The sequence below is a fragment of the Chamaea fasciata genome, unplaced genomic scaffold (genome assembly GCF_029207755.1).
Source record: "Chamaea fasciata isolate MVZ Bird 193981 ecotype frontalis unplaced genomic scaffold, bChaFas1.0.hap1 SCAF_9, whole genome shotgun sequence".
NCBI classification, from domain to species: Eukaryota; Metazoa; Chordata; class Aves; order Passeriformes; family Sylviidae; genus Chamaea; species Chamaea fasciata.
This window is the reverse complement of record NW_027094094.1, coordinates 19,832,974-19,855,691: the sequence shown is the minus strand read 5'-3', so window position 1 is coordinate 19,855,691 and position 22,718 is coordinate 19,832,974. Positions and strand designations below refer to the sequence as shown.

Below are 22,718 nucleotides of genomic sequence, written 5' to 3'. Positions count from 1 at the left end.
GCCAAATCCAGTACAATCATTTATTCTTAGATCCTGTAGATCTTCACTCGACTTAAAGGATGCAGGAAGACTAGCAGCGTGAATGTAACGTGGAGACACCACATGCTGGACTTCGTATTACTCAGGCTAATAAGTAACTGAACAGAAAAATTAGAAACTTTTGTCTTCAGCAATTACCAACAAAACAGGGCTTTCACCAGGTAAAGGTCAAAGCCAGCTTACTCATTAACAGATTTATCTGTTCCCTTAGAGGTAAGTATAAACATTTCTTGCTTCTCTAAGATTCCCTCTCTATATCAGGTCAATAGAGTAATAATGATCATAAAGTGAATGAAAACTGGTTTTTGAAGTCTGAGTTGGTAGAGGTTTTTTTTCTGCGTTATCTATGCCACGTTAATGAGCACAACTGCAACTGTGACAGCGCCACTTGCAATTCCATGACTGCAACTTTTAACTGACACCTAAAAGACATTTTGGCAAACCAGAGCTGACCAGCAGTCAATACTAAAGTAATGTCAGCACCAGAAAGATCTAGACTATTTTAGGCTCATTGCTGTTTGGTTCCTGTTTTTTTTTTTTTTTTTTTTGTTTGGTTTGTGTGTGTGGGTGTTTTTCTGCTGTTGTGTGGGATTAGTTTGTTTTTCTTTAAATGTACGACATTGGCTAATGTGCTAAATGAGTAGAAAAGTGTGAATTAATGGACACAAGATCAGCTTTGCTTGTTTAGGAAGCCAAAATCCACAGATTTCTAGAACAAAACAGATATTTATTTAACCAAAATAATTTGCAGAAGTTAAAAACAGAAACTACACAAATGGCTTTAACAAAGGCGCACGTTCTCTCCCTTCCAAATAAAACTATAATTGACACCATACTTAAAAAAACAACCAAAAAACAAGGGCTCAGGACTTCCACAGGAAGATTTTTTTAACAAATTTGCCAGCTTATACCACTGAGCTCAAGAACTAGCTGCAAATGTGAAACATGCTCATCTTCTTACTTCTTTATGAAAGCCTACTAAAGCTACAACTAACACCTGCATTATTCTCTAGAACATGTTAAAATTCACTGGAAGAACACAAGGGATTTGAACAGGGCCTTAAGGAAAGTCAGCATCAAGGACCAGAAAGCATAAGTGACATCTCTGGAAGATCTGAAAGACTACTTAGAGGCCACATTTGCATATTAAAACACACATTCTGCATTGGACTCTGATGACTCTTCTAGGACTTTGAAGACACCCATTTTTTCCTTTTTCATTTTTTCAGAGGTCTTCATTTGATCTAAGATTAAAACAAATCAAAGGTCAAAAATAACAGGTGTAGTAGAAAACAGATCTGGAAAACAAATTGACAAAACCATTTTGGAGAGTTGAAGAACAAGCTGACAAAACCATTTTGCTAACCAGTTGGCTACTAGAAGTTTGTGTTTGAAAGTATTTTTCAGCTGTATGCTTTTAGTAAAAAATTCCAACATCTCTGGCTAAATGTGAATGGAGAAAAGCAGTTCTAAAAGCTGTCTGATCTAGTCTCATTTTTCTGAAAAAAATACCCAGAAAATGTTTTTAGTGAAATTACCAGCAGAAACATAAAGTTACAGCTCTAGTAAGTAATATTCTGTCCTGGGTTTTGTAAAGAGCATGTTATTCTATTCCATCTGGGTGGAGCAGAATTGCTTATCTTTGCCCAAATGGGTCAGTGTCGCTTATCAGATGGTGGAGTGCTACTTATCTCTCTTCATTGTTTCACTACTCCCATGGAAATATCTTCTGCTAACGGACCATTAAGAGCTCATCAATGACGTGACACATATTACATTGTACTATTGTAAGCTGCTCCACACAGGGAGGAGGAGCCAAACCATCTTAACCTAGATAAAAAGGAGCCACAGTCCCACTAGGTATCCAGTTTTCCACCGGATCCCTGGAGGAAGACCAGACCCATCTCACCATTACTAGACTCTTTTTCTTCAACAGGACCATCTCTACTCCAACAGAACCACATCTGCCACTCCAGGAAGGCTTACTTTGGACTGCTTCCAACACCCTGACCAGCAGGGTGTCAGGTTGTATTTCTGACTCTGTCAGGGTTTTCTAGGATTTCTTGTTTATTTGCTTTGTTTATTCTTCTGTACTACAACATTTGTAGTTTTTATATCCCTAGTAAAGAACTGTTATACCTATTCCCAAAATCTTTGCCTGACAGCCTTTTAATTGCAGATTTATGATAATTTGGAAAAGGGGGGAGGGGCTTACATTTCAAGGGAGACTCCAACCCTCCCTGGCAGATACCTGTCTTATCTAAACCAAGACAGATTCATACCAAAAATTCAAAGACCTGAAAACTTGTTTTCCTGGCAATTGCAATCACTTTGTTGCCCTTCCAGTGAATATTAAGCTAAAGTATTATATTTATATAAATTCAGTAATTATGGCTTACCAGGGTGGAAGCTGGCATTTCGCTTTCTAAAGCACTAACTCCAGTTAGCTATAGCAAATATTCAGTCTATGATGCCAGACTAATATCTTTGTATTAACATTTTCTGACAATTTTATTGTATTAATTTTGATTGGCATAGCAAAGAAGAAAAAAACAACCACAATAAATATGTTCCACACTAATAACACAAGATAAACAGCACCTTCTTCAGCCTGGAAAGAGAAATCCAATTGTTTCACAGTCTGAACTTGTAAAGATATAAGACCTTGTTATCCATTCATCAAGAATAATTTTCTATATTATCAGTCAGTTAACTGGAATAAGCAGTTTTACAGAACAATGCCTTACATTTTTTTTCCTAAATTATCTAAAATGTTGCAAAAGTTTCCTAAAGCAAATTCATTTTACACAAACTACACACAGCATACTTATTTAAGGCTAAAATTTTTACTTCTAAATCTGTAATGGCTGAGGTTTTGTTCCTGTATCTATGCTTGGAGTTCTGTTCTGCTAAAGATGCTGAGGGAAACAAAGTATTCTAGACCTATGAACTGGACAAGAATTTTTCCTCTCAGGAAAGTTAAGGGCTTTTTTCAATATCCTGGCCTGATCAAGTACTAGAATTTGCAGACAACCTCAAAAAACAGTTGTGGTTTGGCTGGGGTTTTTTGCTAAATAGTTGATCCACTGAGAAACCATGGGAACTCTGAAAAGCTTGATTTATTTCCTCCAAATGTTAGACTTGACATCTTTCCCCCCCAAAATGTTATGCAATGTTAGATAAATGTATTTTGAATTATGACAGTATCAAAGTATGTTTTTAAGTTTACTAGAATAAAACTTCCCTGAGAATAATTTCCATTTGATCAATTACAGCAACTCTCCTTGAAAGCTGCTTTGCAGAACACCTCCTAATCTATGCTTGTATGCTCAGGGTACAGCATGCCTGAATGTGGTTTTCTGGAATACTTTTGTCTAAGTTCTGTTATTTCTTCTACAGCAAACTATATTAAAAATGTCAACAAAGGGACCAAAGGGTCTTTTGCCAAATGGACAACACAGCTGTAGGGAAATGAAGCTATGGCAGATTTCTACATACAAAGACCCTTACAAAATATGAATTTACTGTTGAACAGAATAAAGAAAACATGAAAACTCAGACTTACCAATGAGATCACTTCTATCGAGAAGTAACTCTAGATCTTTATCACTGATCACTTTTTCTTTAGATCCTTTAACCTCCCTGTTAAAGAAGAAATAATCTCTCAATACAGATAAAAGCACGTTAGTATTGCACAGAAGTCAGTTTTTCCATGCAGCAGAATCCCTGGAACATTCTTTCCCCTATGAAGATCCACAGACCACTTCATGAGACAAGAGAGCTCTTGACAGCTGATTGCAAGTTACAAGTTAGAAACTCATGGTCCAAGAAAATAGGAAATCTGCATACCTCTCATAGTCTCTGGATTTCAGTAATTCTATTAATTCCTGAGGGTCCAGGCAGCTTTTTGACTGTGCTAGACCAGATTTTCCACCTTTGAACTGATCTGTAGAAAGAATAAATTTTAAGAAAGCACACAGAGACTGGAAGAAATTACTGCTGAACATCAAAACTAATGCTAGGTTTCACTGTTTTAGCCCTCAGATAAACACACCTTACACTAATAGAGACAAACCCAGAGATGTATGAAGGTTTGCATGCAGGCCTTTCACTTTCTATAATGTGGATGTATGTAGATGTATATGTGGTATGCAGAACTGATTGAAACACCAATTCAATGTCCCCACATGCACACACAGAGCAGAAAAGCTGTTAGTTCTACTTACAGTAAAAACATTGTAAATAAAGTTAGATGCTGGAGGCTGAGGTTTGTTCCCTTTATATTGTAAAGCTGGTTAAAACAAAGTAAGTAGCATTAACCACAAGACAGGAAATATGTGAAAGATGTGGTTTGCAGAGAGGACAGCCTCAGTTTGATGAAATAGATAACAAAATAATACTCCTGACACAGGCTGCTTTTTTGAGACTATGCTAGCAGCTATTTACAGCAAATCTGGATGTCAGTCCAACTGTAAAAAAACACTACACAAGATTATTACCTAACCAAAGCTGAGAATGGATGAAGTCAAGCTTGGTCTTACACATTTTCAAGGAGATTGACAAGACCTGCAGTTCTGTGCCATGTTGCCTCAGTTTTTATCAACATAAGTACTCATTTTATTAATGTGTCTTCACTGATTCCTTTCATCACACTGATCTTCTGTCCTGTATCTTGGTTTCAGAAATCCTCCCTACCTCCTTTCCCATCTCCCTTCAAGAACTCTGAGTTTATCTGTGAAGTGCAAATCAGATTCAAGTTCCAGAGTAGTCTGAGCTATAGGATTCTCTCCCCCATTAATATCTACAGCAGTGACACACATGCTTCAGGTCCTTTCAGGCATTATTAGTGATGCTGTCTCACCCTTTTAGCTTTCAGAGTTTCACAAACCACATGGTATTAAATTCGTGCTGTGCAGGTCTCAAGTTACCATAATCGTGATAAAAGAAAAATTACAGCTTCCTAAGCAACTTTCTTCAATGTAACAGAAGCATAAGATGGAAAAAAAACCCCAAAAAACCCAAAAAACCCTGTTTCGTAACAAATTCCAGTTCTTAAGCTCCAGTATTTTGTACTGTATATACCCCACATGGTTAGTTTCCTGATATTCCTTCCTCGTTTACTTCTCCAAAGTCCCAACACTTTTTTAGATATTCACAATAACAGGATCAATAACATCAGCTTTACATTTACACAATGAATCCAAAGGTTTCTGAAGCGACACCCCTACCTAAGTTGCAAGATTTACATGTGATACACCAGCAGATGCCAAGATAAATATTGAAGTTACTGCAAAACTGCAGGCATTGACACCTAGCTTCCTTCCAGTACAAGCAATCCCACTCTCCAGTGCTGCCTTAGCACATGGCAGTCGTTTATTAGAGCCCATTCTGTGCTCATCCTGCTCATTGGCTAATCTTGCTGCTTGGGTTTTAACTTCAGTTTGGACCATTATCAAATCATTAAAAAACCAAACCAAACAAGAAAGTATACTAGTCAATAACATGCCTATGAAGAGGCAGCCCTGGCAGTCAAACCAAGACAGCAGTGCAAAAAGATTACAAAGAAAAAGGCTAATATTAGGATAAAGTATTATCAAAGATTAGCTAACATTGTCTGGAACCAGAGGCAAACCACAGCTTAGGCTTGACTGTGCAATAGACAGAGGTGTGTGGCCTTTCTGCCCCTTTATGCCCTCATGAAAAGGCTTTTTTCCCCCCTCAATATGAGAACACAAGAATGATGAGAAGTTTTTAACCTCCTCTGAAGTTTAATATTAAACTAGTTACTGTTTAGAAGCCAAGTTACAAGAATTGCCATTCTTCAAGTGAGCTTAATGTTTAGAAATTGCTATATATAAGGAGCTACAGTCTGAATGTCACAAACAGAATAAACTACAGAAGCAAAGCAGGATTCCTATAGGATCTGTACAAGAAAAACTAATCCCCAAAAGGGACACTTCAAAGCAATCACATTTTAAAGACTTTGGAGTTTGACACGCCACATAGACAAGAACACCACAAGAATCGCCATTGTTCTCTACATAAACCCAAGGACTGTTGTTCTATTTATCACTTTGTTCAAACAGGACTGGACTTCTGTGGTTAAAACACAGTGGACAGAGGCAAACGGGACAGTGAAATTTGTTAGCTTGAGATTTAAAGAAGCAACACATGTTGACATGAAGTCCTAAGAGAAAGATACTAACTTTTATGGATAATCAGCTTCTCCAGCTTCCTCTTGGCAGCAGCTCTCTCCACAATCTTCTGGTCAATAGTATTTGCTGTCACGAGACGATAAACAACTACTGGCTTTGTCTGACCAATTCTGTGACACCTGTCTTGGGCCTGCAAGTCTGACTGGGGGTTCTGAGCAGATAAAGAAATAAATCAGTAACAATTTAGTTATGCCATCATCTTTTTTTTTAAAAGGCATACCACATATGCAGCATTTTTAATGGAGAGCTTAGAGTCAGTGCAGAAGCAGAAGAGACATGGTATAATTGAACTCTACCTCTCTTGACTCTTAAGCTTACCCATGGCAAGCTCTACTGGTATAGCTGCACAGGCAGAGAAACCCCACCAGACTGGACTGCTTCTGCACCATGTGCTGCAGTTTTCTACAGATGGTTAATATGACACATTTAGATGACAATTTTACTTGTAGGTTTGTGCTGGGTTTCTTTGGTGGAGGATAAGAAAAAGTATTTTAAACAGCGCACTGTCTACTAAAATAAAGTGAAGATGCAGAGGTCCTCAATTGTTTCCTTTCATACCTCTCTTCTTTCCCAATCTCCAGACTTACAGGAGCAGCAGAATCCTAGCTAGCTAAAACATGTGGCAAGTCACAGAGGAAACTCACGGAGTTGGTACTAACATGGCAGCTGTTGTAAACAGGGAACCTGTAAAAGGTCCAGCTACACACAAATTTAAGTAATAAAAAGAAGGCAATGTATTGACAACACAAATAAACCTCCTGCTTCTGGTAACTCAGGGGCAAACTCAGAAACCAACTCTAATGTATTCAGTAAGCCAGGACTTTTCAAATGAGGCTGTATTATTTCACACACAAAATGTTTGCACATGCTACTATTACCTTCATGTAACACCTCATTAAAGTTATAGAAATAGCCTATATCATAATGGGCTGGTAAATGATCATCAAAAGCAGCAAAAGAAAGCACTTTTTGACACATATTACTAGGTTTACAATCTGTCAACATACCCAGTCACTGTCATATATGATAACTGTGTCTGCCGTGGTCAGGTTAATGCCCAGGCCTCCAGCTCTTGTACTCACTAAGAACAGGAAGACGTCAGGGTCAGTATTAAACTGATGCATCTGGAAGAGATTTCATCTATTAAAAAAAGTAGATGGACCAAACATAACATGGCTAATGTTTAATTTTGAGAGACTTGTTTAAAAAAGATGAACACAGAAAATACAACACAAATTGTCAGAGCTTTTAAGAAGCACTGCATTTTAGGCATACCTCAAGGTAATGGTTAGCAGCACACTTTACTGCTTCAGTATTTCTGAGCTGCAAATACTAAGGCAGAAGACAGTTTTCAGCATAGGGGTGTTCTGCCTATAAAGGCAAAGTGCTGTGCAAAATCATATCCCAGTGTCACAGCAAAAGCAGAATTTGCTAATGTGCTCACAGGGCATGTCCATCTACTCACATTTTCTTCTCTCTCCGAGTAGGACATAGAGCCATCCAATCGACTGAATTTGAAGTCTCTCAGGTAACAGTAATCCATCAAAATGTCAAGCATCATAGTCATTTGTGAGAACAACAACACCTACAAAACCAGAAAAATTCCTTAATAACAAATTTTGTTCATAAGGAGACGACTGTATCTCATCCCTCCAATAATCTTCAGCTTTACCTTATGTCCTCTCTTTTTAAGTTCTGGAAGCATTCGGTCCAAGAGTAGAAACTTGCCGGAATTCTTTACTAGATCCTCATCAACCTTGGAACAGGGAAGAGGAGATTATATATTAGGAGGGAAAGAGACCAATGGCTTCCCCAACTCAGAAGCATCAACAAAAGCTGTCTGAAATCTCACTGAAACAAATGTGCACCATTTTCTTAACTAAAAGCCATAATACTAGAAGTAATGTTAATTTTAGCAAACAACATTGAATCACTTAAAGCATAATGAAACTAAATTGAACCCCACATTTCATAAGCCCAAATAATAGTTTTTTAAAACTAATTACTTTTCACCCCATTTCTGGAAGGAGAAACCCTCATGTTGTTAATTTGTCCCCATGGAACAGTGCTGCCCTTCCTTTCCCACCCTGTAATTAAGGCACAAGGCTTCCACCTACTGGACACAGATAGGCACCGCTGAACAAGTTATTGCACATCATCCAAGCGGTAAAAGCATGTTTTCAACACTGCTGCCTTAAACCCCTCTTCAAGAGAGCTTAGATCTGATCTGTGCCATGGGCTAAGGGCAGGGATATAGAAACTTCTAAGGTCTGAAACATACAGCAGCCACATGTAATTGGTAATTATGAATACATTGTCCTGAGCAAGTACTAACTCCTGTGGGGGGTGTCAGCTGTCAATCAGTCTCCATTTTCTACACAGTAATTTTCCCTCACTTCCCTGACTGGAGAATCTGCTTTTTCTGCACTGACTCTACATTGATACACTTCAACAGCATACTCTTGGAGTACAGCAGGCTCACTCTGCTATCATTCACCAAATAGGAAACCTGACTACACATACCTACAAATCTACATTTAGAATGTGCAAGTAACTTCCAGTTCTTCAAGATTCTTTCAATTCAAGATTATTTCATACTCTCTCGTATTTCCATCTGCTTTGTGTAGATTAAACTACCAGCTGGTCTTTGTGATACAACTTTGATTTTTTGCTTTTGAGGAAGGATGCTGTATTCTCTGAACAGAATACTCTTGTACTTGGTTCAGTTCTTCAACAACTCACACTTAAATGTTACCACTGCACCTCCTGCAGCATGTACAATTTACTTCATGAACAGTTCACCAAGGTTAGCATTTGTTTTGAAAAATAACCCTGGTGAGGAGATCTTGAGGCAGCCCCTAAAGCACCTGGAGTCAATGGAAGCTGACAACTCTGAATGAGTAACATCCCACAAGGGGAAGAGCTCTGTCACAATGAGGAACACCACAGCACCACTGAGCAAAGGCTGAATGGGCATAGCAGCTGAACAGATCCCTCCAACTGCTGCTGCAAGAAATTTCAACTAACGATTCAGTATATTGCTGTAATTCAATAGGAGGTGTATGCCAAATTATATTGAAAAGGTCATTCCTTACTGCCATCAGCTCCCAGTCTGTTGCTTTTTAATGCCTGGAATAAATTTTCTCTAATGCTTCTAAAATGCGTACCTTGAATTGTTGTGTCGCAGGATCCAAAGGATACTCAATAAGGTAGGGGTGATTACAACACTTCCTCAATAACATCATAATGTTCTGCAGCTTAAGGTTCACCTCGGAATCCATGGGAATGCTCACATCTACCACTGGCCTTGAAAAGATACATCTTATTAGTACTGAAAGTGTCCCGTTATTGTGCTACAAATATTAGCAAGAAAATATTAAGTGAGAAAAAAAGCCCTACAACAAAATCGAGCAATGGAGTCACATGCTGTGACATGTCCTCAAAATCCCTTGTAGTTTCTAAAGCTAACACCAGACAAAACTTCTTAAGAGTGCCACACTTGGCAACAAAGGCATAACTGTTTGCCATTATTAATGTAAAATATAAAAGAATAGTCAGTAGTAATTAGAAGCAGAATTTGACTTGTGCAAGTCACCTAGCAGAAAAGGGAACAGAAGCAAGCCTTCACCAGAACACACGGTCAGATTTCCTGGGGAGCAATACCTAAGATGTGCCAGAATCAGCTCTCTGCCTATCCCAATTTGGCCACATTGCAGGGATGACAATGAATACAGCTATTTAGCTCTTCCATATTTAAGTACTGTGTCCAACTTAAGGGATCCATGCATACCATAACTGTAACACAAACACAGATTTACCTGTCTGTTCTTACAGGCTATAGAATAAAAATCTGGCAAAATAAACACTTTTCAGCCTGAAGATTTTCCTTATGCCCAAGGAACTTTCCATCAATTTAGAGCCACCAACAGAAAGAAGTGGAGGACATTTGGAGTGACAGTGTTTGTCTTTCCAAGCAACTGTTATGCATAATGGGGTCCTTCTCTCCTGCAGATGGCTGAACACCTGCCTGCCCCTGGGAAACAGTGATTTAATTCCTTGTTTTGCTTTGTTTTCATGTGCAGCTTTTGCCTTCCCTATTAAACTGCCTTTATCTCAAACTACAGGTTTTTCAGCTTTTACCCTTCTAATTCTCTCCCCAGCCCCACTGATGGAGCTGTGAGCAAGCAGCTGTGTGGTGCTTGGCTGCTGCCTGGGCTTAAACCACAACTGAGTCCTGCAGTTAACTGTAACTCTAGTAAGCCAGTGAGTAATGGTACAATAATCATTGCTATCATGGCTCAGTGAATACCAAGTAAAATCCAATAAACAAACTATAAAACTACAAGAATAGCGAATAACTAAATGCCATTCTTGCTGATCAATTTCAGTAAGCAAAGCTCTGGAAGCAAATGAAGAGGGAGACAGACAGTACAGGAAAAAAAAATCTTTCAAGACAGGCACCTCTCTTGCTCTACTTCCTCTTGCATTTTGCTGATTAATTTTTCCAAGTCATCAGGTGAACCATTATGCTCTTCACAATAATCAACCACTTTCCGACTACGGCGTTTTGGTCGGCCTGTAGGGCTCAGCTCAACTACTTCTTCCTGTGTGAAATGAGAACATTGCCATCAACAGCAGCCAGCCAGGATCAAAGGTCTGTACTGATCCAAGAATTCTCAAAACAGAAAAGAGGCCTCAGTGATGTACATCATGCAACACTTATTTAGACTCAGCAGCCTAAATTTTGGCTATGTAGGATATGCAGCCAAATTGTAAAGGTCTGCAACTGCAGATTTTTGAAAGCTTCTGTTTGATTTTAAAAAGCTACAGTCATATCATACCGATTCTAAGCTGAAACTGTCAACTCCATGAAAACAGTGCTTTTTCCCTCCCAAGCTACAAGTAATCAAGAACATATTTACACTTATACTGTTTTAGTTCTGTGCCACAGGCCTACCACAGTAACTGCCACAGAAATAGATAAAAAATAGACTAAAAATTTAAGAGTAAAAGCAGGTTTAGTTACAATGGTAATGAAGCAGTATCAATATGGTTTTGTATACCAACTATTAAAAGCAAGCACATTTCTAACATCCTCATCAGTAGATACCTCATTATTTCCAAGCAGTTTCCTAATGGTGCGATTGACAATGGCAGTATAGAAAGTCTCCTGCTTCTTTGCCAGGGGTGCATACACCACAACTTCTCGTTTGGGGGGAATCTCAAGAGCAACATCCGATTTCAGCCTTCTCAGTAGGAAAGGTGTCAGAATCTGAAATGGTGAGCACATGCTACAATTACTCAAAGCTGTCAACACAGCTAGTTTAAGAAGAAAGAACACAAGACAACAATACAGAAGCAGGCCTACTGATGTAATGCTATTTTGCCAATTTAAAGCAAGAGAGTAATTTAGACATATGCTTAGTTTTTTAATACATATGCCTACTTAACATTTTCATGCACATGCTGGTACTAACGTGTTGAAACAACACATCCACCCACACTTTAAAAATTCTGAGGTGCTTAGTAGGGGTGCAGTAGTAGTAGTTACTACTGCACCCCTTTCTTACAAATTCCAGTAACTGAAAGTAATCTTATTACAAAACTGCTTGTTTTGTTTGTTCTATTTCTTAAATCAAGATTTTCTGAAAACTCCCAAAACCTTTCACCAAAATAAATAGTTATCAACAATTATACATAGAAGATACAGTTTAGATCCCTCACCATCAGTTACATAAGTTTCCTCAGTTATCTTTTAACAAAATAAATACACTGATTAAATCTCTTGGCAAATGGAAGTCTGTAACTGCAATTAAGTTTGACTAACCTTAATTCAGTTCCAAGAATAAAAAGGAGTGGCTATCAGAGATTTATTGTTTCTTTAGCATTTGTAAGTGCTGTAAAGATTGAAAAAAACACCCCACAAGTCTAAGTCCAGAAACGCCACAACTAAAACCTCAGACCAGAATTCAGCATCACAAACAAGATTTTGACACAATTCACGACATGAATGGTCAATGTTACAACTACATCATAAAAAATACAAAATGAAGGATAAATGAAAACCTGATGCAGCATATGCAAGATGTTTTGCTCCCTTTCTTTAGCAATAATATCTTCCGCAGTTTCTGTAATGCTGGTAATATCAAACCAGGATTCAAAGCTATAAAAACAAAGGGAGGGAAAAAGTTAGCCTACTTCATAGCTACTCATTGTTTTAGTGTCAATTCTTCTCTTATCCTGTGATTAAAAAAAAAAAATAAAGCACTCACATTCATCATGAACAGAAATAGTACCAGAGGAATTTCTGAAATATACCTGTTAATTCAGAAGCTTGAGGTTTTAGGTGATTTGTAAAAACACTTGTACTAGTTGGAATATTCATTATCATCTATTATATTCCATCTAGGTTATAGCTTTTTCCAAAAATTAGTTTAAACACTGCTTTGGCAATGCTCTTCCACCTGACCCCCTACTGCTGCAGAGAAGGATCTGTGGGTTCTGTGCTTCCCAGCCTCACACAGCTTCATCCAGCACCTCTGAGAATCTCAAAGCAGCACCAGGCATTTGTGATAAAACAAACATCTCTCACGCAAATCCTCACAGGTCAGCTTCCACTATCCAGGGAAACGACAATTAATTCCTTCCTTTCTGAAACAACTAAGTGTGAGGCAAGACACATTTCAAACCCTTTGCCACCAAATAATCATAGTGAATTATAACCATGCCATGAAACAGCTCTTCACATGCTGGTAAGTTTAACTATTGACTCCTAATAACACTCAAACAGAACAAATAAAAATAGTTTCCACCATAAGACTGCAACCTACCTTTTCAAATCATCAAACACATCTGGCAACAGGAAGTTAAGCAATGACCAAAGCTCTGCCAAGTTGTTTTGCAGGGGAGTACCAGTCAACAGGAGTTTATTGTCTGTGTTAAATCGTTTCAATTCTCTGATAAGACGGCAGTTCATATTTTTAATCCTGTGACCTTCATCTACTATCAGGTATTTCCAGTAGCAGCTCTATGAAAATAAAGGGTATTTCATTAGTTTTATTCCACCAAAACAGGTGGCAGAATGATTAAAGAGCACTAATAAGACTGTTTGATACTGCCTGTTACAAAGGTTCTCTTTACTGTTTTTCACTTTGCCACACTAATAGAGCTGAGCCTGAACAGTTAATGCCACATACCTGCTTCATGGTGACTGCCTTTTAGAACACCATCTAACTTTAGATGGTTAAAACAAAACTACTAGAAGAAGCTCATCTTGCTGAAACAACCACTGCGATGCTAACCACAGTATTTATACACTAAGCATAATTTTTACTCTAAACATCCCTAACCACCACCTACAGGAAGGTAACAAAAAGAGCAGGTATGCTGTAACTATCTGCTTTTAGAATAATGTTCTGTTTGAAGAACCTAAGCATTAAATTGCAGAACTATTACTACCAACAAAACAGAAGTGAATGCCAATATACATGCTACAGTATGAAACTTATTGTACAGGCAGCATGTGGGGTTTTTTTACTGTTTCCAAAAGCACTGCTCTAAGTACTGAGGCACAACACAGTCCCAGGGCTAAGAGAACTTGGATACCTGCAGGGCATTTCTGTCTCGCATTGCTATTTCAAAGGAAGTAATGACCACAGGATAGATTTGCAGTGATCCTTGTCTTCCATGAATTTTACGAACCAGTTTACGACGCTCCTGCTGAGCTCCATGATAGAGCATTAGTGGAATCTGTAAAAAAGAGGTTTTAAGTCAGGACTATGATGCCCATTTTAAGCTAATGGGAAGACAGTAGAAATGATGAGATCTCTTATAAGAAGGCTGTATAAATACATAGCAAGTCATGACACAGTTTGTAGTACCACATAAACAACTACAATTAAAATGATCTTGTATATAGAAAAGGTTTCAATGCAAATAATTAGAATAGAAATTAAACAATTTGTGCTTTTAAACCTAAGGAAGAAGAAGAAAAGTCTTCATTTCTTTTACCTCTGGAGTAAATCTTTTGAATTCAGACATCCAATTTGGAAGAGTAGACAAAGGACCACATACTAAGAATGGACCAGGGACCCCCCGCTCCACCATCAGTGCTATTGTTGCAATACACTGGATTGTCTTCCCCAGCCCCATTTCATCAGCTAAAATGCCATTAATACCATTTTCCCAAAGCATCTGGGGGAAAAAAAAAAGGTAAATGCAAAGTAATCAACACACATTTGGAAAAACAAAGATCTTTAGGAATGTAACACCAGTGGAAACCCTCTACAAGGCCCATTTTATATCACAGGTGAAGATGACTGTCTCTATTATAAAAATAAATACAAGCATCTTGTAAATGCTGGATATTCTCATGTAGATGTATACATACCTAGCCAACTAAGTGCCTGACTAGGGCACAAAACTCAGAACAGTATTAAAGGAAAGTATCTAACTTAGTGTTGCATCAGACTGCACTTTAACTGCAAGTACAGCTTGCATTACCCAAGGTTTTACTCATCCCAGCTCCAAAACTTCACTTAGTTCTGCCCTCCAAATGACCAAATGACTGTGCTGACATTTCAGTGGTGTCTATTCAAGAAGCTTCTGTAGGCACGGAGCTCCTGGAGCTACCTCCACAAGAAAAAGGTGCATTTCCTGGCCAACACACCTGCTGCTCCAGCCAAAGTTCTTTGTGCAGACACCACATACACTGACAAATAACAGAGCAACCTCTCACAAAAGAACAGAAACACACAGAAGCGCTCTTTGGCCAATCTCTACTATTCAATTAAGATACATGAAAAGGTTATTATAACTGAGGGCCCAACTAAGGAAGCTGGTTTTCCCTCCAGAAGAGGCCTGTCTTCACTAGGCGCTTTCCAGTAACAGAAGTGAGTGAGCAAGTTCAGTGGCACACACTTGAGGGGTGAGTCTAAGCCTGTTGAAACAGACTGTGTATGCTTGTAGGGAGGAAAAACAGAAAGAAAAATACTAAGAGAAATATTAGATGAGTAGCAGAATTAAAATTAGTTTTGACTGTTAGCAATTTTTTAATTTGGCTTGCATGCTGAAACAGGCAGAAGTTAAAAATGTATGTGAGTAATTTTGATGTCAAGTTCCTACAATTTTTTATATCAAGACACAACATTTTTAACACACTGTGTTAATATTACTAGTTAAGACTCCAAGATACAAAAAATGAAAACACATATGTGTCAAGCCTACAAAGGTAACAGATCTTTGAATAGCTTTGGGCTAGGTATTGAAGCCCTTGAGAGAGAAAAATAAGACTGTCCCTCAGTAGGATGTACAACCTTTGTGCTTTCACAAATTCTTTGTAAGGAGAGGTTGAGTTTGACAAGAAAATAGATAGGAAATGGGAAGATGGAGAACACCAGCCAGAAACCAACCAGGTTTAGAAACACCAATATCGTTCCCACACCAAAACATTTTATTTACTGTTTGACAACTTTTTGGTAACACCAGAATCTTGTACCATGTAAGATTATAAATAACTCTCTCCTTTTCAGTTCCCTGTACCAACTATGCTCACAGACTTCTAACATCTCTTCCCTCCACGCCTGTTTCCAATCAGCAGCAATTCTGAACAAATTCAATTGCATCCATACCCTTAGCCACTCCATGCCTTCCACTTGGTACCACCGCATTACACCACCAGTAAAAATCTTTGGCTGCTGAAAAGGCACTGGTTGTCCATTAAATTTTCGCACTGGATCAAGAAATTGCTTGGCACTGTGTCGTACAGCTTGACACAATCTGTCCTTAATGACACTATTTGAGTCTCCATTTTTCTGCAGGTCTTCTGGATGCAGGCTGTCAGGAGAGCTTTCATCCTGTAGAAGGTCAAGGAACATGTGACAAGTGGAATGCACATCAAAGCCTGCTATACTTCTTCCCAATTTACACCAGCCTTAAAGTGAAGTGAAGTAATTTAGTCTCAGACACAAAGACTTCCTTTGAGTTAACTGTCAACTCAAGAGTAGACTTTATAGATTCTTTTCTCCTTTAGAATTCAAGGGCGGTGACAGCTACTGAAGCTATTTGGCTTATAATTTTCTATCCATAAAAGTAAATTAACTTTAAACCTTCCTCACATCCAATGCAGCTTTTTCCCTTCTGTAAGCAGAAGGGCTTTCCTTCCTGTAAGCTGTTCCATGTTAGGAAGCAATTCACACGGTGCATGCAGCTCTTGAACTACACAAGCAAAAAAGACACCTGACCTGTTATCTCCACACTTGACTGTTTAAAAACTACTGTCTTAAGGTCTTGAACACAAACACAAATAATTTTTAATAAATTCCTATTTCCTTTATTTGTGAAGCAACTAGCAATCTATAAAGTATAAATACTTTCAAACTCAGTTTTTAGAAAAAATAAATTAAAACTTTTCACCTTGTATTTCTGAAAAAAGTATTTAAGTGCATTCATCTATACCACCTTTTTAAACTTCAGTTCAGGGTTTCAATAACTAACAAAGATGTTTATTTACAGGTAAAGTTTAGAGATACACTACAAAGTATAAAAAGCCCTCCCTCCCACCCTTTGGGCTTAGTACTCTTAAACTGAGATAATAAGTGTCAACATACCTGATTTTCCCCTTTACTTTTTTTCGCCACTGATAATATTTCCTGGAAACAAACAGGGAAAAAAAAAATAAACCAAAAAACAAGCTTATGTGCTTTTCAACCTTAAAGGCTACTGTAATTTCTATTTTGTGTAATCTCTTCATTCATCTTTCAATCTATATACACTTTAAAAAGCTTTCCAGGCTACATCATAAATCATACAAGTGACTCTAAAACAAGACTACACACCAGGTAATACATTTCAATTACAAAGGGCAGCTGAAAGTTCAATTGGCAATGTAGACTCTTAACAGTTTGCCTCCCTAAAGACTGGAAAAGACAAGTATCCAGCCTCTACAGCTGTGACAACACTGCTTGTTACATAGACCTTTGCTCACAGACAGACTACTGATGGCTGATACTATCTGGTAGCAATATATGAGAATGGAGTGCTCTAAAATATAGATGCCCCAGACACTGGCTCACCCACTGAAAGTTGTGCTCCAAAAATCCAGACAACCTGTTTACAGTAAAGGCATACCTCTTTGGACATAATTTCTGATATGTTGTATGTCCCATCTTCTCTTCCTCTCTTCTTTTTTGCACCTATAAGATAATATCTGAGGTTATACAATGCATCAAACATTAAGGAAATCAAACCCACCAGTACTGAAAAAAGGCTAAGTCTAATACATTACCTGATTTCTCCTCTTTGACATCGACTGGGTTTTGACCCTAGAAAATAACCACAGGAAGAGGTTCATCATCTTAAACATCTCTAACTATCGTGACACAGATAAAAAGACATAATCAGACTCCAACCATTACCTTAAAAAGTTTCTTGAAACATTTCTAATATTAAACTGTTTTCAACAACACAGCAAAAAAAAATCCTGCTTATTTTTTCTTGTCACTTATTCACTATTTTGGCTGAACAAAGCAATCATTGCTAAAATAAAAAAACTCAAGACAAATTGAAACCGTTTTCTCTAATAACTAGTCAAAAACAACCCCTAAAAATTACTGTCATGGTATACAATTTTTAAGCACTTTCAAACAGTCTTACTACAGTTAAAATAAATATTCTATATTAGCTAGATCCTCCAAGTCAAATACTGGACAATCAAACCTAACTATTTTACCTACCTTGACCAAAACAAACATGGTAATATCTCACTTTTATTTAGAAAGTTGCATAAAGTAGCTACTTAATCTTACCTTGGCAGATTTTAACATCATCTCTCTCTTTTTTTCTAACTTCTCTTTCCTCCTCTGTTCCTAAACAAAATAAAAACCACACATGCAATTCTTATCTTTCCATTACACTCACGAGGGCACTATTCACTACAGAAGTGAAAGATTACACTGCTAACACTGAGTTCCATGTACTCCATAGACTTTGTTCCTGCAACCCCACTAAGTTTGTTCTGATGTAGTTTAAAACAATAAAACAAAATTTGGACAAGAAAATGCCATTGCTCTGAAATGCTTGTCAGTAAATACTTTTAACACTTAAATACAGTCATTTAGAAAGATTTGAACAAAAATATTCCCAATTGCAAACTCCTGAAGATTACATCTACCACAGTAAGTTTTCCATTTATCCAACCTCTACATACTACATACTCACTGCAGAACAGACAGCAATGTTAGTAGCCTAGAACGCCTTAAACAAGGAAGTGCCTTCATGTCTTGAAGACCTTAACATTTTTATTCCATCTACTATTTTTACTTGCTGGAAGCAAAAGGATCCTGAAGAAAGAGTAAAAGACCTTGGTATTTATCAGATCGTGCAAGATTTAGTACTGAAATATGCATCCTATTAATACACTAATCACAAATTTGAGCTGGCAATTCAACTAGAGAAGTATTTTGGAGAGGAGGTTCCTGCAGTCTATCAAGTGTCCCTTTTCAGAAAAGGTTTTTTTTCTTAATCTTTTCCTGCTTTTCCCTCTCTCTCAAGCATAAAATCTTGCAAGTTTGCCCATAAAGGTACAGTTAAGGAAGTCAAGACAAAGCTAGCCATGAACTCAGCAGCCCATGGGTTAAAAAAGAGGACATGTAACACTGTTTCATGGAAGCTCTTGTTTGGGAAGAGCATGGCCTCAGAACACTGTAATTTACCGATTTGTTTGAGGGAGGCCTAAGTTAGCATCTTGAAGGTACAGCTCACCCTCAGCTTTCAGTTAATAACACAAACAGGCTACTGAGCTTCCTAACTGTCAGTTCTTTGCACCTTCTATCCTCCCTCCATGTTTTCTAGCTCCCTCAGACTTCAGTTCTTATTTGAAATACTTACTCTGCTTTCTTTGCACTCAGGCCAAAAGAACTGTAAAGGCATCAATGCCACCTCTAAATTAAAATTCGTGTTCTTCCATGTCTGATTCATCTTTTAATTTATAGAACAAATTCTGAACACTATGAAAAGCATCATGTCATTCCTGTGGAGTAGGTTCCAGTAGATTTTAATGTTACTAATGCAATCTTAAAAACATTTTTACTTCAAACACCTGGATGGAAAACACCCCAGACAGACAGCACCTTAAGAATACCCACTGCAGACAAGAACACACCTACCTCTAGCTGCTGCTGTTCCATTTTGGTTAGCAAGAATTTGGAATAGATGTTGCTTTTTTCAAGCAAATGTTGAAGCCTCTTATAGCGCATTTCACTTGATTCCCTGTCCCAAGAAGTGCGAGCCTGGTCAACAAAAAGAGATGTCAAGCATTTACAGATACAATTGTGATTATACTGAAAAATTGTTCCTTGTGTTAAAAGCATTAACTCACACACAGACCATTTCCTTCCAGCCATCATACATACATCTGTAGTTTGTGACTGTATAATGGAAGTAACTGCATATGCACCATACACACCCCCAGTACAGCAGCACATGGCATCCAAGGGCTCAAAGATGCCTCAACTCCAATTCACAGAATTAGAGCAAAATGAAATCTCAGTTTATTTGTAGTTTGCAAAATTTGTGAGGAAAAAACCCTACCTGGCAAATTTCAGCACAGCTTCCCTAATACTATTATATCCTTTCATGTACATTTACACCAAATTAGTTTCTCATGAAGAACAAAGTATACAGACAGTTACAAAACTATCACAGTTTTACAGAGCCCAAGCCAATTCCCAGTATGAAAACAGTAACTTCTGCTCACTTTGCTTACAAAATCCACACATGCTTTTCAAAGTAGCTGCAGCTGAATTAATCAGGGCTGTGCATTTAGAAGCGTGCAAATTACTCTTTAAAACTCTGACCAAGACATCCCCAAAAAGTAAAAGCCATTCACCCTTCTGCATTCATCTAACATTGCCCGCAAAACCGAGATACCAAACAAGTCACAGAATCATTCAGTTGGGAAAAGACTCAAGATTGAATCCAAGCATTAACCAGCACCATCAAGTTACCACTAAACCAAGGACACCTCAGAAGTGCCACATCTACGCGCTTTTTGAGCGCTGCTTCCACCAATGCTGCTTCCCCCTTCCCCAGGCAGAGTGTAACAATGTTTGATCACCCCTTCAGTGAAGAAAATTTTCCAACAATGTCCCATCTAAACTCCCCCTGGCACATTTCCTTTTGTCTTATTTCTTGTTACTTGGAAGAAGAGACGGACCGACCCCGCCCCCCACCTGTCTACAGTAGTTGTAGAGTGAAAAGTTTTAAATTAGCATCTCCAAGAGAAACCCAGAGAGATAAGATGCAGAGCTTTACAAGATGTTTATCTATGTCGTTGCCTTCGGAAAAAACACAGGGGGAAGGGCACACTAAGACACAGAAACCAAGAGACTCCTCTGAAACTAAACACACTAATAGGCAGGGAAATGGGATATTTCCTGAATCATGGGACAAACTGTGAGACACTGAAAGGGTGGAGAATGTCTATCCACCCAGAAATCAGAACTTGATTTTCTCCAAGTAATTCCAATCAGGTAGCAATCACCTTGTTCTTTTAAGAGAGGGAGATCTATCCCCGCAATTTCTCTAGGGGAGGAGATTGCATTATCGTGATTTTCTTTGCTTCTGCTCTCCCCAACCCAGGTTTTTACCTTCAGATGACAAGCACCAGAGCTCAGAAAGATGGCAACTCTCGATAGCAATGCCAAGAGAGAATATAATTAAAACTAATCTATTTTTTCAGCAAATTGCTATTGCTCACTTTATATTGGAGTGAACACAGCATTCCAATTTGGTCGAACTGAAGGACTGGTTCCTCGACCAACTTCAAAAATTTCAAGAGGAAAAAGAAAACTCAAAGATGAACAGCACTTAACTCTAATCATCTCACTATGCCCTTTGACTCAAGCCTTCAAGCCTTACGACAGAAGTTTTTTCCCCTTTTTGACTGAAAAGGTCAAAAACTTGCCACTGTCACCACTCTACATTCACACATAATTGCACAGTGGTATTTCACCATTAACTCTCAAGAAGAACTGGAAACTCCTTTGCTGAAGTGTTGCACAAACCACCTGGCAGAGGATTTGCCAAAGTGACAAAGGTAAGAAACACCGAAGCTGCCCCCCAGTAAGCCTGTGGTAACTACAGGAGTAAATAAATCCCCGTGGTCTGACTGGCCCCCCCATTGCACACGGAAAAGGCGATAAAGCACACAGGACAAGGGAGTTACATCCTTGCTAGGGGTAAGTCCTGTGGAATCTGAAGAAATGGAAAATACAAAAAAATCCACATTACAGCATCGTTACAGAAGTGGTCGTTGTGAAAGAGATTATAATTTTAAATCTTTTTTCTCAATAGCTCCTGTACAATGAGAACATCTGCTCTACAAGGATTTTCTCCTTACCTTCCAGAAGTATTAGCTCCAAATTTTTAGTTCCTAGTCTAATCAAGCAATACTTGAAGTTCGACAGGCTACATCACCACTTACTGTTTGCAACAAAGAATACTATGAGACTTCTGGGAGAATTAATATTCCTTTCTAACTACAGAATCACAAAACAATGCATCATCAAAACATACCTTTATAAATCCTAACTTATCTTAGAGAAAGGAAAAAGAGTAATCAAAATTAGTTCCAGGCCTTAGAGACTCCTATTTTTCAGGGCCTTAGAATAATGTGTCAATTCTTAAGATAGGGAAAAAAAACCCTCACCTCATTTCTCTATAATACTAAGTAATAGTGTTAGTTCCTTGAACAAGATCTTTAAGGTGCCTTCCAACCCAAACAATTCTATGATTCTTTAAAACACAATACCCCAAAAAGCATTTAAGAGAACGGTTCTTTAAAGCTCCTATTTTCTTATGTCTGAAACACTACACAAATTGTCATGTTTTCAGAATACTATATGAGGGATCAGCACAGGTCCAGAAGCATCATGCTCTCATGTTCTCACTCCAAAACAGACTGGTTAGCATCAACCACTGCTTAACATGAACGTTTGAAAACATTCTCAGCAAGAGGGAAACGAAGCACAGTAATGACTACATCACTTGCGGTGGGGAGGCACCATTTCCCCGAGGCAGCCTTTATTTCCGGTAGCACAGGAAATCTCCAAAGCACCAAAGCAAACATCACCTCTCAGTCTGATCACACGCACACTTCTGGCAGCAATGCCAGGGCACGGACAGCTGCCGCACCACTGTGTGCAGGGAAGGGCAGGAGTGCAGTGCCTGGCATAAACCTGGCCCTTGTTAGCTGGGCTTCCTCGGCTAGACTACTCCATCAGTTCTGCATAAACTGCATCTGTTACAGAAAGAAACGCATAACCGGGCTGATTTCTGGACAGGATCTGCAGAACTCAGGCCATTTGGCTGACGAGGTTTTTCTAACCAAGGAAAGACGTACACCTTGAGAAACGAAACCAGAAAAATCTTGTCTTTGATGTTTCAGACAGAAATACTAAAGAATGC

General features: G+C 38.4%; 1 protein-coding gene across 3 annotated transcripts in view; it reads right to left on the bottom strand.

Annotated features, from left to right (window-relative positions):
- Positions 1 to 745: 745 nt before the first annotated feature.
- The window catches only part of HELLS (helicase, lymphoid specific), a 46,280-nt gene continuing 24,307 nt past the window's right edge, over positions 746 to 22,718 (bottom strand). For all 3 annotated transcript variants that reach the window (XM_066191342.1, XM_066191345.1, XM_066191343.1), the window contains exons 3-22: positions 19,418 to 19,540; positions 18,059 to 18,118; positions 17,539 to 17,575; positions 17,382 to 17,446; positions 16,862 to 16,903; positions 15,884 to 16,108; positions 14,265 to 14,447; positions 13,860 to 14,003; positions 13,085 to 13,281; positions 12,321 to 12,417; positions 11,365 to 11,526; positions 10,716 to 10,858; positions 9,422 to 9,560; positions 7,927 to 8,010; positions 7,720 to 7,839; positions 7,262 to 7,378; positions 6,246 to 6,405; positions 3,889 to 3,985; positions 3,605 to 3,681; positions 746 to 1,283 (exon numbers count right to left, since the gene is read on the bottom strand). In XM_066191342.1, coding sequence (XP_066047439.1) covers positions 1,186 to 1,283; positions 3,605 to 3,681; positions 3,889 to 3,985; positions 6,246 to 6,405; positions 7,262 to 7,378; positions 7,720 to 7,839; positions 7,927 to 8,010; positions 9,422 to 9,560; positions 10,716 to 10,858; positions 11,365 to 11,526; positions 12,321 to 12,417; positions 13,085 to 13,281; positions 13,860 to 14,003; positions 14,265 to 14,447; positions 15,884 to 16,108; positions 16,862 to 16,903; positions 17,382 to 17,446; positions 17,539 to 17,575; positions 18,059 to 18,118; positions 19,418 to 19,540 — 2,370 coding nt within the window. In that variant the 3' untranslated portion in view covers positions 746 to 1,185. The remainder of the gene's footprint in view (positions 1,284 to 3,604; positions 3,682 to 3,888; positions 3,986 to 6,245; positions 6,406 to 7,261; positions 7,379 to 7,719; positions 7,840 to 7,926; positions 8,011 to 9,421; positions 9,561 to 10,715; positions 10,859 to 11,364; positions 11,527 to 12,320; positions 12,418 to 13,084; positions 13,282 to 13,859; positions 14,004 to 14,264; positions 14,448 to 15,883; positions 16,109 to 16,861; positions 16,904 to 17,381; positions 17,447 to 17,538; positions 17,576 to 18,058; positions 18,119 to 19,417; positions 19,541 to 22,718) is intronic.